General features: G+C 36.7%; 1 protein-coding gene across 1 annotated transcript in view; it reads left to right on the top strand.

The window, feature by feature from the left end:
- Positions 1-372: 372 nt before the first annotated feature.
- Positions 373-17,560, top strand: part of LOC115231435 (transcription factor MafA) — an 18,086-nt gene continuing 898 nt past the window's right edge. The window contains exons 1-2 of the mRNA XM_029801455.2: positions 373-475; positions 17,415-17,560. The exon at positions 17,415-17,560 is cut by the window's right edge and continues 898 nt beyond it. Of these exons, the coding sequence (XP_029657315.1) occupies positions 17,459-17,560 (102 nt within the window). The 5' untranslated portion in view covers positions 373-475; positions 17,415-17,458. The remainder of the gene's footprint in view (positions 476-17,414) is intronic.

Genomic DNA, 17,560 nt, shown 5'->3' with positions numbered 1-17,560 from the left:
ACACACACACACACAAATACCCACAATATATTTACTGCGTAGTCCCTGGATACCGACACTGGAACATCTTCAGCACTCTACTAGTTCTCATCGCTGTTTCGGTCCTTGAATTACGGTACCTCCGACCCCTACCTGCCTAGCACTACATTCGAATACCCTACACAATATTCTCCACGCTCTTCTCCACAAATCCGACTCAGCGAGCCACTTCATATCACATCCAGCCACACCCAAAGCCTGGATCTTGCTCATCGCAGTGAGCCCTGCAAATCCTCTACACCCAACCTCCTTCGCCCACGGTTCTGCTTTCCTCTCACTTATCTTGCGCATTATTTATGATATTGATATACGTGGTGAGTTGTATGTTGTTATGGTCTTGAAGTAATTATGGATGCCTGCCTGGTTGTGCTTGTGTCAGCTCTGTGAACAGTTGAATAGCCATGAAAGAGTCTGCTTATTCGCTTGTGCACTTGGTGTAAGTATTTATCTAATATCATTTGATGACAAGTTTTTATCTCTATATACACACACACACACACATCATTTCATCTGGGAATTAACCCTGGAGTTTCTCCTATTGAGCTTTGGGGCGTGTTAGTTATGTCAAATACCTGTAGAATTTATATCACACATAATAACTTACTGCACTGCACAGTAAAATTCTCTAAAAATACCACAATACAAGAATATTTATTTCTTTATTGCCCACAGGGGGCTAAACGTAGAGGGGACAAATAAGGACAGACAAAGGGATTAAGTAGATTACATCAGCCCCAGTGCGTAACTAGTACTTATTTAATCGACCCCGAAAGGATGAAAGGCACTGTCGAACTCGGAGGAATTTGAACTCACAACGTAACGGTAGACGAAATACCGCTAAGCATTTCACCCGGTGTGCTAACGATTCTGCTAGCTCGCAGTCCTATTTATACAGGAATATTAACATATATAATCAGATAAAAAGTACCCACACTGCGTTTAAAAAGAAAACTAACGGAATAACTAAGAAAAATGCATACATTACACCCAAAGATCTGAAATCAATGTAAACTACACTCTGAACTGTAGGCTGTTTATTCCAGGGCAAAGCGAACTAGACTTGACAATCAGCAAAAGAAGATGAGTACAAGTAAATATCAGCTTTTGTCATAGGCCGATTTAAAGAGATTGGGAATTGCTGTTTTATAGAATTTAACATTGTAGATTATTATTTATGTATCTTAGAAAATCTCTTCCATATAACCATTCACTTTGCACCTAGTCTCAAAACTAAAGCACGATCTACATGCATACTTATAATTAATAGCAATGAATAGGGACATTTTAAACGTTTCATTGAGAAGATATAGCGTGCTGCGTTTGAAATTATAGACATTTTTCTTTAGAGTAAACCAGAGCAGATGGACAACAATAGTAGCGTAGGACTGTATTGGACGACACCATGATGATTTCCAACAGCTGGAGTGAATGCACAGCTGACACGTTCAGGAAACAATCATGCACAACTTGAAGTTAGATACAAACTTGGTACCTGTTGCTATTTGTCAATTTACAGGATATAACGATGAACTTAAAGCATTTGTCGAAACGCTGAATCATGTCCCTTGAATAACAATTGCATGAGTCGGTGCATCATGTGTCAGCTCACTATACTTGCAACGAAATGGAGATGCTATGTTGCCTTACATTAATTCTATAGGAAACTAATTTAAGAGCTAATTGTACTGGTATGCTTACATTTTATAACACGGTCACCATGAAAGCATTACACTGCTCATTCGAGGTAAATTTAGTAAAAGAAAGATCAGCAAGAGGTTATCGGCATCGCATTTGCTACAGGGATAGAACGGCACCTATTCAATAATACTTCAAAAATAGAGTAATTTATGTTTAACTGCGAAATATCATATAACAACCCTACACAAAGAATGAATAGAAAAACAGCTATTGTCAGCAAGTCGATATTAACGGAGTTAATATGGAATTGCAGGCACGGTATGAAATGTTTGCTAACGCATTCAAGACAAAGAACATGGCACTGGTGACAGCAACGCTTCATTTTACTGTTACAACTACAACATAATTCATTGAAAAACAACGTCTTCAACTTTCTGGAAACTAGCTTGAACTGCACGCACAACATATATATATATACATATATGTATGCATATATATCTATATGTATGTACGTATGTATGTATGTATGTATGTATGTATGTATGTATGTATGTATGTATGTACGTATGTATGTAGTATGTATGTATGTATGTATGTATGTATGTTGTATGTATGCATGCATGCATGCATGCATGCATGTATGTATGTATGTAAATATATATATATATATATACTTATAAATACACATACATACATACATACATACATACATACATACATACATACATACATACATGCATATATATATTATATATATATTTTTCAAATCTTAACTTGTGCCGATAAAAAGTATGAAAAATATGCAAATCAGCAGAGAAAGAGGGAGAGCGTCCTCTCTAGAGAGAGAGAGGTAGAGGGAGAGAGAGAGGTAGAGAGAGAGAAAGAAAGAGAATGAGGGGGAGAGACCAAGAGAGGAAAGGAGAGATGGATTTTGAAAGGCATAGACACATGTTAGAGACTGACAGGTAGATGTAGACTGACACACAGACAGATAAAGAAAGAGGAAATGCATAGAGACGAACAGTTGGAGAGAGAGGCAGACTGACAGAGTAACAGATGTGAGGAGCTGATAGGACAGGCAGAGGGACAGGTGTGTCTAGATTGTAAACAAACCGAAGGGCTGAGAGATAGAAAGATCAGAAGATAATAAGAAAGATAATAAAAGTGTTTGTGTGTTTGTGTCTGTGTGTGAGTGTGTGTGTGTGGGGGGGAGAGAAAGTGTGTGTTGGAAAGTGGAAAATTTTGTACCATACATGCATACGCGCACACAGACACAAGTGTGCTTACGTGTGTGTGTATACATACATGCATAATACATACACAATACGTGCATGCATACTTACAAACATAATTCATGCATACATGCATACATACGTACGTACGTAGAAACATACATACAAACATACATACATACATACAAACATACATACATACACATATGCATAGTACATGCAGGCATACATATACACGTATATACGTTCTACGTACATAGATACATACATACGTACACACATACAAACATACATACATACACACATACATACAAACATACATACATACATACATACATACATGCATAGTACATGCAGGCATGCATACATACGTACATACGTACATACATACACGCATACATACATACAGACACACTCACACTCACACACGTACGCAGACACGCGTAGACACACAAACATACATACATGTATATCTTATTTGAAAAACAAATCTTTCTTGCTTCAGTCACTGGACTGTGGCCATGCAGGGGCACTGCCACGAAGGGTTTAGTGGACCCCAATCCGGTGTTTTTCTAAGCTTGGTACTTATTTTGCCTCTCTTTTCCTGAACAACTAAGCTACGGGAACGTAAACAAACCAGCACCGGCTGTCACGCACACACAGACACACTTACATACACATACACTCACTCACTCTCTTTTTTTCTCTCTCTCTCACACACCTACATATATTCGATGGACTTCTTTCGGTTTCCGTCGACCAAATTCACTCACAACGTTTCGGTCGGTTTGAGGCTATAGCAGACGGCACTTGCTCAAGGTGCCAAGCAGTGGGACTGAACCCGGAACCATGTGGTTGAGAAGCAAATTCCCTACCTTACCCTCACAAGTGATCGCACACAAACACATACACACAAAGACTAACACGCATTCAATGATACATCAATAAACGCTGGTAACCTTTACTAGAACCTTTATGTGGTGGTCACAGCTGGAACGTCATTTAAAATTTGATGTAAAGATTTACCTGGAGCTAAAAATATCTAAACAACAAGAACAATATCGATGACGAAACCGATTCAGCGACGGAGCCTTTATGTGGTCAGATGGCCTTCCAGAAATAGTAGCTACGCCTCCCTCAAATAGTACTATATCGTTTTAATTATAGGGATGATGGTCACGCCTGGTACATTTTTGATTACATGTCTGCTCAGACAGGGTTGATCAAGCTAAACATCACTCTACACCACCATCATAGCACTTATTGAACATTCCCTTTCTCTCATAAACTCTTTTTCTTTCTTTCTTTCTTTCTTTCTCGTTTTCTTTCGTTCTTTCATTCATTCTTTAGTTATTTATCTCGGGAGGGTCATTATGTCGATAATAAATACACGTGCTGGTAATATTTTACTATTTTATTTTTATTCGTTTGTAGTAAGGCGACGAGCAGGCGGAATCGCTAGCACGTAAGAGAACATACTTAGCAGAATTTCATCCGTCGCTACATTCTTAGTTCAAATTCCGCCGAGGTCGACTTTACCTTTCTTCCTTTCGGAGTCAATAAATTAAGTGAAACACTGTAATCGACACACCTCCTCCCTCAAAATGGCTGCCCTTGTGGCAAAATTTGAAACCATTATTATTATCATTATTATTATTATTATTATTATTATTATTATTATTATTATTGTTATTATTATTGTTATTATTACTATTATTATTATTATTATTATTATTATTATTATTATTATATTATTATTATTATATTATTATTCAATTCGTCAACGTTTACCCAATTGACTAATCCATTGTCTGGTTAATCATTAAATCAGTCAATTAATTAGTCAGCTTGTTTAGTCAAAGTTCTTTCGTCGCCGTTCGCGACTGGCTGTTGTAACACCATTCCTTCAGCTGACCTCCCACTAATCGAATTCCCCCGACCAAGGTCAGCAGTTGGACTGTGTCCTTAGCTGGCGATGGCTTCATATTCCGAACCCAACCCATTTCATCAATACTGACTGTCAATCTCACAGCAGATGAGAAGTTTGCAGATGATAAGTTCAGCAATATTTATAACGGATCAGGGGCTTCATCAATACAATTTAATTCACTGTCTGTCTGTTTGTCAATCTGTCTGTCTAACTGTCTGTCTCTATTTCTGTCTCTCTCTCTATTTTGTTATCTCTCTCTCACTCTATATACATTCGACGAAGCTATAGCATAATACATAAGCTCTGATCTATGAGCGCATTGCAGCTAATTGCAGAAACAGCTGTAAGCTAATGAAATTCATTACATAATTTCTTGTCCCCTTGTCTTTAATATAATCTCTTATCACACTCTGTATTCAACTAATTCCTTTCTCTGAAGCATGTGTGTATTGAGTTCTAACACTAGTTTATTGGCACTACTATGCCTGAGCAACACACACACACATACACCACCACACACACACACACACACGCACACACAGCCCCCCCCCACACAAGCATACATGGAAGAAATATTATTTATTATTTATACGCCCTTTTCAAGCCTAGACAGGCTCATGGGCCCGGTTTCTGTGGCATATATGTTCTCCCCCAGCTGGACAGGACGCCAGTCCATCGCGGCGTTACTCAAGAAACAGGAAGAGACAGTGAGAGAAAGTTGGGGCGAAAGAGTACAACAGGGGTCACCACCATCCCCTGCCGGAGCCTCGTGGAGCTTTTAGGCGTTTTTGCTTAATAAACATACACAACGCCCGGTTTGGGAATCGAAACCGCGATCCTCCGACCGCGAGTCCGCTGCCTCCATGTATATATATATATATAGATATATTATATACACATACACATATAGGTAAAGAGTAAAGTTACAGTCTCCAGTTCTACCGACTCATAAGGTTTCCCGGTTTCAATGGTGTATATATTCTCCACTGGACGGGACGCCAGTCCCTCTCAGGGTTTAACTCCTTTTTGCCGGCTGTGCGGACTTGAGCAACATGAAAGGAAGTGTTTTGCTCAAGAACACAACGCGTCGATCGGTCCAGGAATTGAAACCACAATCTTACGATTATGAATCCACCACCCTAACCACTATGCCACACACCCCAACACACACACATGAACGATATATATGATACGACATCGCAAGACGTGTACGCACGAGGGCGTTACTAGGTTTAATGTAACAGGCTTAAACGATTGTAATTAAAATCTGCAATTCGATCATCAATTTTAAGGAATTAGAATATATTGTCTTAATTATTTTTATGTGTACTTTACTATTAAGTTTTGATGCAGCTGAGATCCTGGGTATTTGTAGTCACACATTCAATGCTGTGCATGTGTAATTCTATATTTAAGAAATGAGGAATCATTTACATTATTTACATTATTTACATTTGACGGATATTTGTCCTCATCTTCTTTGTTACCCTCCACAGCCTTCATCAGGTGTCTTGGGGAAATTTCAAATCTGGGTTCTCATTCCTAATGTATTATTCAATGTTATTACAAAACCCTTTGTAACTTTCGTCCTGTATTTTGTCCCTAAATGTTATAATTGATCTTTGTTGGCCCTTGTGGCCAATAAACGAATTAGTTATTATTATTATTATTATTATTATTATTATTATTATTATATTATTATCATTATTATTATTATTATTATTGTTATTATTATTATTATAATATGGTTAGCATGTCATACAACTTCAAGATTCCTGTTCTCGAGCAAGATACTTCATCTTACGTTGTTTTGCGATTACTTGAACACCTGACATGTGGCACACCAGAAGTAAAGTCGATTTGATAGAGGAAGTGAATATTTGATTCCTATTAGCACATTCTCTGCGCAGGTTGTTCATCAAGGAAATTCGAAACGCTCATTTTCGTCTACGACAGGAGAGTCCGTTCTCTTTCTCTGCCTCACTCCCTCCTCTTCTGTGTGTGTGTGTGTGTGTGTATACTCACATGTACAGACATACACTGATGTATTTCTGCACACACACACATATGCATAGGCATACACGTAATTGATACATGTACGACGGCGAGTGTTCCAGCTGATCCGATCAATGGAACAGCCTGCTCGTGAAATTAACGTGCAAGTGGCTGAGCACTCCACAGACACGTGTACCCTTAACGTAGTTCTCGGGGAGATTCAGTGTGACACAGAGTGTGACAAGCTGAATCTCCCTGAGAACTACGTTAAGGGTACAAGTTTCTGTAGAGTGCTCGGACCACTTGCATGCTAATTTCACGAGCATGCTGTTCCATTGATCGGATCAACTGGGACCAAAAGAGTGCCAATTTCGGCCACGTGCACCACAGCACCAGACTGTCTGGGACCACCCATCAATGAGAACGACGAAACCTCTGCGCATTCCTTAACTCATATAAGACCTACATAATATTCCAACCCTTTCAGTTTCCTTCTCCTAAATATTCCCCTTTCTTTTTATGTATCCACTTTGGATCCTTATAATTTCGGGGAATTCCTTTCATATATGCCATGTATTATGTTATTATTAATTTTTTTTCAAGATTTCTTGCCAATGGAGAAAGTGCCGATTTCTAACCTAGGTCGAAGGCTTGCATTGACATTTCCACAACCGCAGCAGGATATTTGTGCATGTCTGTGTGTATGTGTGCAGTATTTGTTGTCAGTGCCTGTGCAGATTTATATGTTTTGCTTTATGTATGGATTCTCAAGCATACAGTTGCACGGCTTGACGCGCACGTGTATACTTAAACGCTAGACTTTTGCAAAGTTTTGCAAATTTTTATAGTCTTATTGATTACTCGAATCTCTAAGCTTTCAATTAGCTTCTCCTTTCTAGTTTTGAGAAGCTTAATTTCTCAAAACTGGTGCTTAGTCAGTTGGTCACATATTGCAGTGCCTCAACAATTACAGAAACTTGAATTTGTAAACCTGAACTTGTTACCCGGGTAGAGTAACTGTAAATTGCTCAATAATTTCGCAAACGTGTTTTCGTTTTCGCTTGTCTGTAGCTTTAGATTAACATACGCTGGGCAGCTGATTTCCACAACTGTATATAGCTTCTCTCTACTGTCTCTCTGCCTGTCTGTTTGTCTGCTTGTCTCTCTGTCTGTCTATCTATCTGTTTTTGTCTTCCTGTTTATATGCATATGTGTGTGCTTGTGTGTATGCACATGTATATATATATAATATATATATATATAATATATATATATATATATATATATTATATATATATATATATACATGTGCATATATATATATATATATACATGAATAATAATACTCTCACACATATAAAGATGAAATTATACTTTTCTTCTAGAGGTTAAAAAATATAGTATGAGTAAAATAATCGGGCCTATGTATTAGTCACCCTGTCTGTCTGTCCTGTCTGTCACGCTCTTTTTCTCTCTCCATCTCTCTATCTCACTCTAAATGTGTGTGTGTGTGTGTGTGTGTGTGTGTGTATTATATATACACATATATTTAGCACTATGGTGTTAACTTTTAGGGTGTTGCTTTTGGTTTCGATTCGCAGGCCTGGGATGCGATGTATTCTTGAGCAAAATACTGCCTTTCGCGTTGCTCCAGTCCGTCCTCTCGGCTGTGAACAAGTAATCCTACGATAGACTGGCACTTTGTTAGAGAAAATGCTTTTATATCGATCATTCATGCGCCGTGGAGGCCGAGTGACTGGTTCTCTGAGCCTTGGTAGAGTAATAATATAGCTGTCGCGTGTGTGTGTGTAACTTCACATATATGTATCTGTATGTCAGCTCCTTTAGCTTTGAGGACCCCACTTCCAATCCGGAACCCCAAAGGTTGTTTTGCTCCGCCTTGTAAAACTTATCTCGCAGACCCTAAATATATGACATATACTTTTATTAGTACGTGTGTATGCCTCTACGTAAGTGCATATGTGTGTATGTATGTGTATATATATATATTATATATATATATACATATGTAGGTCCCGGGTTGAGTCGGGGTTAACCACAGTAAATAAGGTACTCAATCCTTCTATATAATAAATATATATATACATATATATATTTATACACACACACAGATATATATGTGTGTGTGTGTGTATGTTTGTATGCGTCTGTGTGCATGTGTTTGCGACAGTATATGTAAACATATACATTTATAGCATATACATATACATCTATCTATCTGTCTGTCTGTCAGTTCGTCCGTGCGTGTGCGTGTGTGTATGCGTGTATAACGACTGTTTCTGTTCTTTATTTTCTGAATTCAAGTCCCTTGTTTGGTATTTATTACGCTCGAATTACACAGACACTCCCTTGCTACTCTGGCTTTTATAAATATACTGAAACAATGAATAGCTCTCCTTTGGGACATTATAGGTATCGACGCTATTGTTCACGATAGCCCATATGCAATTAACTAAACAAGTCATGCAGCCGTTGAGTTAAACAAAAGTGATAATTGCGTCTCCAAGACTAAAAAGAGTAAAAAAGATCAAATCTTAGACATTTAATCCAAGGCGATTATTGCAGTGGATTGGATGCTAATCTGTTGCAGACAACATCACTAAATGATGTAGAAACCTACATTCTATGCAACTGAGAGAACTGGAAGCAGGTTACTTCGCTAAATCTATGACAATACCGGCAGATTCATACAGCTAATACAGATTTTCCAAAATCTTTTGCTATCAAGAACTCGCTTTATATTAAACCAATTTCTTCGTGGACCCCAGGCTTTTAAAATGCCTGTCGACTTTATTAGCTAGCAAGCTCGTTTTTTCAATCGGAAGCTATAATCAATTGAATAATTATGTATAACTGAGTCTCGTATATTGCGGCATGGCAGACGCTGCATCGTGGACGCCGAACCCTGATTTTGGAAATGTAATTCTGAAGACAGGATATTTTATATTTATCAAACCCTTATTTACATGAACGGGCAACTCTCAGCGCTTGTTATCAGACAAAGTTTGCAGGCAAACCAGCGGATTACTTATGTGAAACCATCCGACAATGGCCACCCACTGGGTGGCTTACTACCGGGTATTTTTTATTGTAGTACACAACACTGTGTCTTAGCTTTAACTGTCCTGCAATCATTCAAACTATATCGTGATCATGCCTTCCCACAATGGTGACCACCTACCAGCTCTCGGTACCCGAGTACAAAACCATAGAGATAACTACTCAACTAGCATCGTGAAAGATTCATGGTCATATTCAAAGCGATTTCTTTTTTACAAAACAGTGCGTCTTCCGAACCGCAAATATCGTAATTATGTGCTTTAAACTACAGCCTTTTAATGTTTTGTACACAACTCACGGACCTTAAAACCTACCTCTGTGAACCAACATGAATTTGTGGACATTAGGCTGGTAATCGCTGATCTAATATAACAAAATATATATATTTATTCCAAGTGACATTCATTTAATTGTGTTTAGCTTCAGTAGATCGATGTCGTGCAGAGGCACCACCTCCAAGAGCTTTTCGTGGAATAGTCCATTCGCAACGAATCCAGTCTTTATCGATATCTTCTTATCGCTCCGCTCATTTACACGTAATAAACAACACAATGTTTTATCGTTGTTGGTGTTGTTTATGCAACGTTTCCTCTGGAATAATGTCACTCCCAGACACCGCACGGGACCCAGAGTAAATGATACTCTTCAGCTCTTTCGCAGCTCATCTAATAGAAGGTAACTCTATGCAAATCCCTTAACCTTATAACGCCTGGGTTTGCGTCACTTATTGCAAAAGAGCCAATACAAGCCGGAAGGATGAGAAAGTGGGACTGGTTTTGTACAAACTATGGCCTTGATAATTATAAATTCCAGCGACCTTGTGGAATAATTTATTGAGCGTTAAGGAAAGAAACTCTAGAGGCGTAGACCCAAAAGGATATGTGTACAGATACACTTAACCAATATCTGGCGTCCTCTGCAGCCCTCACAGATGCTGCCAACAAATTGACTTATATTTCCTTCATGGCGTATTCCTGAGAGGAAGCGTGGTAAGGGTACATGGGGCTAAATCTTCTTTCTAGACACTCCCTAGACCCAGAAGAGATGGTTAAGTTAGTGCCTCTGAAATACAGTCGACCAACGACGAAATAATGCCAATCAATTCTGTAACGTATATGCGCGCCTACATCTCTCTTTGTCTTCCTCCCTTAGGGCATCTATCTATCTATCTATCTATCTATCTATCTATCTATCTATCTACTATCTATCTATCTATCTATCTATCTATCTGCATCTATCTATATATCTAATCTATCTGCCTGTCTGTCTATCCCGTTCTTTATCTGTATAAATATATATATATGTGTATACACACATATATAATACTAGAGGTACACACACACACATATATATATATATATATGAAATACAATATACACGTATATGTGTCATCATCATTATTATTATTACTATTATTACTATTACTATTATTATTACTAATTCTGTCATTATTATTATTATTATTATTATTATTATTATTATTATTATTATTACTATTATTATTATTATATGAAGGCTGTGAGCTGGCAGAATCGTCAGCACGTTGGACAAATTGCTTAGCAGTATTTCGCCCGTCGATTCGTTCCTAGTTCAAATTCCACCGTGGTCGACTTTGCTCTCATCCATTCGGGGTCGATAATTTAAGTACCAGTCAAACACTGAGCTCGATGTAATCGACTAGTCCCCTCCCCCACAAAATATCAAGCACTGTGCCTTTAGTACAAAGGATTATTATTGTTATTATTAAGGGTGGGGACAAAGTTGCGAGCTGGCAGAACTGTTAGTATGTCGGGTACAATGCTTCGTGGTATTTCGTTTGTCTTTACGTTCTGAGTTCATATGTCGCCGTCGTCGACTTTGCCGCTCATCTACACGAAGAGTAGATCAAATAACTACTAGTTATTTCATCTACTCAGAATAATGCGGTTGATGTACCCGACTATCCCCCAACCACCCCAGTTTCAGGCTTTATGCTTAACGTAGAAAGAAATATTATTGTTATTGTTGCGAAAAATCTGTAGTGGAGACATGCCCGAACATCTAAGACTATTTGGATCCAAAACAACCCATAAAAAAAACCTAAGAAACAACAAACAATAAAATAATATCTCTGAATCTAAGATACTGGAATCGCTCGGCGTTTATCATACCACGTGACATAACACATGACATAATATTTGTCAAACTATTAGACGGGGAGTCAGGCAGTATACTGCAGTAATTTCCTTCTCAATTCAACGAAAAACCGCCATATTTGAATCTATAAGCAGCAGCCAGGAACTTTTGCTGATCAACCAGGGAGACACGTGTTAATTCTACAACCGTTGGGAAAATCAGTAGTTGTGAAAGTTGAACCAACTGTTTGATTGCTTGTCTATTTAATTCTCAGCATACTAATGAGATGCTTCTATCTATCTATCTATCTATCTATCTATCATCTATATCTATCTATCTATCTATCTATCTATCTATCTTCCTATCTATCTATCTATCTATCTAACCATGCATGCACTTATATATATATATATATATATATATATATAATATGTGTGTGTGTGTGTGTGTGTGTGTGTGTGTAATGTGTGTGTGTGTGTTGTGTGTGTGTGTGTGGTGTGTGTAAGTATATATAGGCGCAGAAGTGGCTGTGTGGTAAGGATCTTGCTTCCCAACCACATGGTTCCAGGTTCAGTCCAATTGCGTGGCACCTTGGGTGAGTGTCTTCTACTTAAACCTCGGGCCGGCCAAAAGTTTGTTAGTAGATTTGGTAGACGGAAACTGAAAAATGCTCGTAGTAATATATATATATATATATATATAATATTATATATCTATCTATCTATCTATATATACATATATATATATAATATATATACATACATATATATTTTTATATATATACATACATATTATATATATATCTTATATATATATATATATATATATATATATATACATATATATACATATGCGTATATATATGTATATATATATACATACATATATATATATACATTGATACACATACTCATATATATACGCACACATATATATCACACACATATATCATAGAGCTTAAAACTTTATAGAATTGAAATTACGTATGAGAAATATACTGTATATACATACAATCATACAAACATACATATACACACATGCATACATACACATGCATATATATATGATATACATATATATATATATACATACACATATGTATATGCATGTATACATTCACATATATGTCGGTATATGAACTTAATAACACTCAGCAGATCGTCACTTTGTAATTAAATAACTTGCGTGCAGTTTTAATTAATCTGCTAATTAACTGCTCCCATCATTAGGTCTTAATGAACCCACTTCAGATTGTGGTCCCTTGAAAACTACTTCCTGTATGCACACATGGCGTCCATGCAATCCGCCATCACTGCTTATAACACACACACACACAGTGGCTGAGATACACAGATACAAGTACGCACGTTATACATAGACATATACATAAATACATGCGCATATACGGAAGCACACAACCATATGCATACACATACATAACAACACGCATATACAAGCCGATAGTATAGGTACATATATACATACATACATGCATATGTATTCTTACATCATATGTATGTATGTATGTATGTATGTATGTATGTATGTATGTATGTATGTATGCATGCATATATATATATATATACAGGGTGTCCCCAAAAAATGTATACACACCTTAAATAATTGTAAATTTGTTATTCTTTGTAAGCCTAGTACTTATTCTATCGTTCTCTTTTGCCGAACCACTATCTGTATACATTTTTTTGGAACACCCTGTATATATATATATATGTATCTGTGTGTGTGTGTGTGTGTGTGTGTGTGTGTGTGTGTGTGTGCGCGTGTGTATGTATGTGTATACAGACACATTCGCAATAACACACACACAAGTACACATATAGACTCACACACACATACGTTTCGGAATGTATTATATAAATTTTAGTATTTGCAACTCAGCGACTGTAGTAGCAGCTCAAGTGTGAATACTACACATTTCTTATCATTGTCTTGCCTATCTATCTATCTATCTATCTGTCTATCTATCTATCTACCCCCTCTCTCTCTATCTATCTATCTCTCTCTCGCTCTCTATCTCTCTCTCTCTCTATCTATCTATCCATCGGACTGCTCTCCAGGTGTATGAGCTAACACGTCAATCCTCAATATCCCTGGACCCCTCACTAAAAAAACAACAACAAACAAACAAACTGAAAACTCATGCTTTCACCACATCGCCTGTTCACCCTATTCGACTCTATTAATACTTGAGTGTTCAAAACTTTATTGAAAACCATTATTTTCCATTGAAAGCTTACCTTTTCGTTACTGTATTTCTTCCTAAAATATCCCACCACGACCACCACCATCCACCCACTGTATGTTGCAATTAAATTCTGCTAGGCTGGAATAAAAGTCCTGCCGAAATTAATGAGGGGAAATAAAAAAACCCACCCATCTTTGGTCTTAATTGATATGTTCAATCAAGATATTATTTTTATTTCGCTTCACTATCGATGACATCTATTTGATAAATCGTTGATTTTCCGGGCTTAGAATTCTGTCGGTTTCGAAGTAAAGAAACAGTCAATATTACTTTTAACGCCTTCATAATTAATGACCTACATTCCTTCTAAATAAAGTTGCAATGATCTGGAAAGATAGTCGTCTGATGAAGGAAAGTCTGGAGAGTAAGGAGGTCAGAGCCCAACTTCCGTATTAATCTTTTCCTGAGTCAATATGTGTCTTACATTAACGAGTGAGAGCAACACAATTTTCCAAAACACCGATGGATGCTCACTTTTTCTGCAAATTTTTGTGCCATGCTTCGAAGAGACGACAATACTTCTCTACATTAACTGCTTCGTTTTGATCTAGCACTTCATGACAGACGACACTTTTCACATCCCAGCAAACGTAGAGCATAACTTTATTTTTTATGTGTAGTCATGCTTTGGGCGGCGTGGATTCTCCTTCTGTATTGCGAGCTAAACCATTGTGGTTTCGGTTGGGCATGGTTATAGAAAATCCGCTTCACATCTTTTGCGATGATTTGTATCCAGAATAAGTTCAATGACAAACAGGGGGCAACTTTTTTCATTAAACTGAGAAGCAGTTAGTTGATGAATGATCCATTGACAAAGTTTAGACTTTTCGTAGCTCACGAAAATGCTTTATGATCGAAGTGTGACTTGAATTGAACCGATCTGATATTTCCTGTACCGTTTGCTATGGATTTTCCTCGACTACGGTTTTCAGATATCTCCATATTGTGAGAACTTGGTAGACAGAAAAATTTCCAGGGAGAAACTGACCAAACCATGCCGGCATCTCCGCATACTAAAAGCTTCGTTTCCATAGACAAAACGAATATTTCTTGCCGCTTCCATTACTGAAGTGTCCTTTTGAATTCATTCAGTAAGCTGTGTCATTTATGGGTTTGATATAAATTCATTTTAAACGGGTAAAATCAATACGAATTGAACCACAACACTATAAAGTAATCTGCGTAGAGAGAAAGAAAAAGAACGGTTAGAAGGTAAAAATTAATGCTTATTTTATCGCAAGTATTGATAAAGTACCTTCAAATTAATAAAATGTGACAGGACTTTTTCCCAACCTAATAAAATAAACATATGTTTAACCGGGTTTCATAAAACAGCTATAACTAATTTATAACTATTTATTGATATGCTAAAGTGCTGTTTCGCACACAACTTCAGAGAAGGACTGTGCATACATCTGTTACAGAATTTCGCTCTTAAATCTTCTCTTATTACAAGTGGGTACATATAGAATATTAATGTAAAGCTAATATTATTTAAATATCGCCATATAAAATTAAATATAAATTGTATTATTTTCTATCATACCATATATCTTATCATATAGCTTATTAAATTCCCATTATTATATTTATGGCATTGGTGCTCTAAATTAGTCTAGTTTTTCCTTCATTTTATTTTAAAATTTTACAAAGTGATTCGATCCCGTCATTATTATATGGAACATCTGGACCGGAATAATCAAATGTAAATAGTCAATAGCTTTATATCCGTTTCTACTGTAGGCACAAGGCCCGAAATTTTTGGGGATGGGGGCAGTCGATTAGATCGACCCCAGTACGCAACTGGTACTTAATTTATCGACGCCGAAAGGATGAAAGGTAAAGTCGACCTCAGCGGAATTTGAACTCAGAACGTAAAGACAGACGAAACACCGCTAAGCATTTCGTCCGGCGTGCTAACATTTCTGCCAGTTCGCCGCCTTAGCTTTATATCATGAATATAACTGATACGAGTTTCCTTCTGAACATTTTGGAACAGAAATATTTCATACGTTTTCACCCTTTTCTTTTACTGGAAGTCATTTTTTTACGACTGCAATCCAATGTCGATTACACATTCAAGAAATTAAATATCTGGTAGAAAGTCCGTCATGTAACTTACGAGAAACTCGGCAGTTCTGCCTATTCTATGACTCCATTATGTCAAGGTAAAAGTAATCTGAAAGTGTTAAGATCTTGAAGGATTTAACAATAGGAGAGCGTTTGAGTTTATTAAACAAATCTTGTACAGCAAGTTAACCATTTTATGAAATCCTGTGATACATTTCCTCAACCAAAATTCGAATCTCTCAATTAGAAAAAAACAAACAAAAAAGAAACTATTATTGCAATGCAATTCAAAGTTTGTTAGAAGTATCTTATCCCGATGATCACTGGCTTCAAACCACTGAGTCTCAATGGGACCAGCACAGGCAGCAATATTTGGTATAAAACCGATCAGTAACGGATTAGTTTACGTGTAGGGTCAAGAACTGTATCTTAATTTCAAACTTTTAAAAAGCATTGTAACCTTAGCAAACACAGTAAACTCACGGAAACTATTTTGTAAAAGACGATTTGAGTTCATTTTATGAAAAATAAAAGTATTTCATCCGACCCTTGGTTCTAAACCAAACTCTGCCACTATCTATCTATCTATCTATATCTATCTATCTATCTATCTATCTATCTATCTATCTATCTATCTATCTATCTATCTGTCTGTCTATCTTTCTATCTGTCTGTTTGTGTGTCTGTCTTTCTGTCCATGTCTTATATTGAAAATGCGTGATTGTTCTTCATTGGGAATCTAATTTTGTTAAGGGTAATTTTAATTTAGGGGTCAATATAATATATATTACATCATACTGTACTATACTATAATTATATTATATTATATTATATTATATTATATCTAATTGGGAATCTAATTTTGTTAAGGGTAATTTTAATTTTGGGGTCAATATAATATATATTACATCATACTGTACTATACTATATTATATTATATTATATTATATTATATTATATTATATTATATTATATTATATCTATATATGTATTTATATATTTTCTCTTTTTTTTCTTTCTTTTCCGGCATTGTCTGACGGTGACCCAGATCCAAAGAAGAAGAGGAAGGTGTGAATCTTGTTACTTTACTCAATGGAGTCGACACAGCATCTGACAGATGAATATATCACAGATTTTGATCTGGAACAACTGGAGATGGTACCAGTAATTAAAATGGAATCCGACAAGGATCGT

This window comes from Octopus sinensis, unplaced genomic scaffold, assembly GCF_006345805.1.
Source record: "Octopus sinensis unplaced genomic scaffold, ASM634580v1 Contig18495, whole genome shotgun sequence".
Lineage (NCBI taxonomy): Eukaryota > Metazoa > Mollusca > Cephalopoda > Octopoda > Octopodidae > Octopus > Octopus sinensis.
Note: the sequence above shows the minus strand (reverse complement) of the source record. Positions and strands in the feature narration are given on the sequence as shown.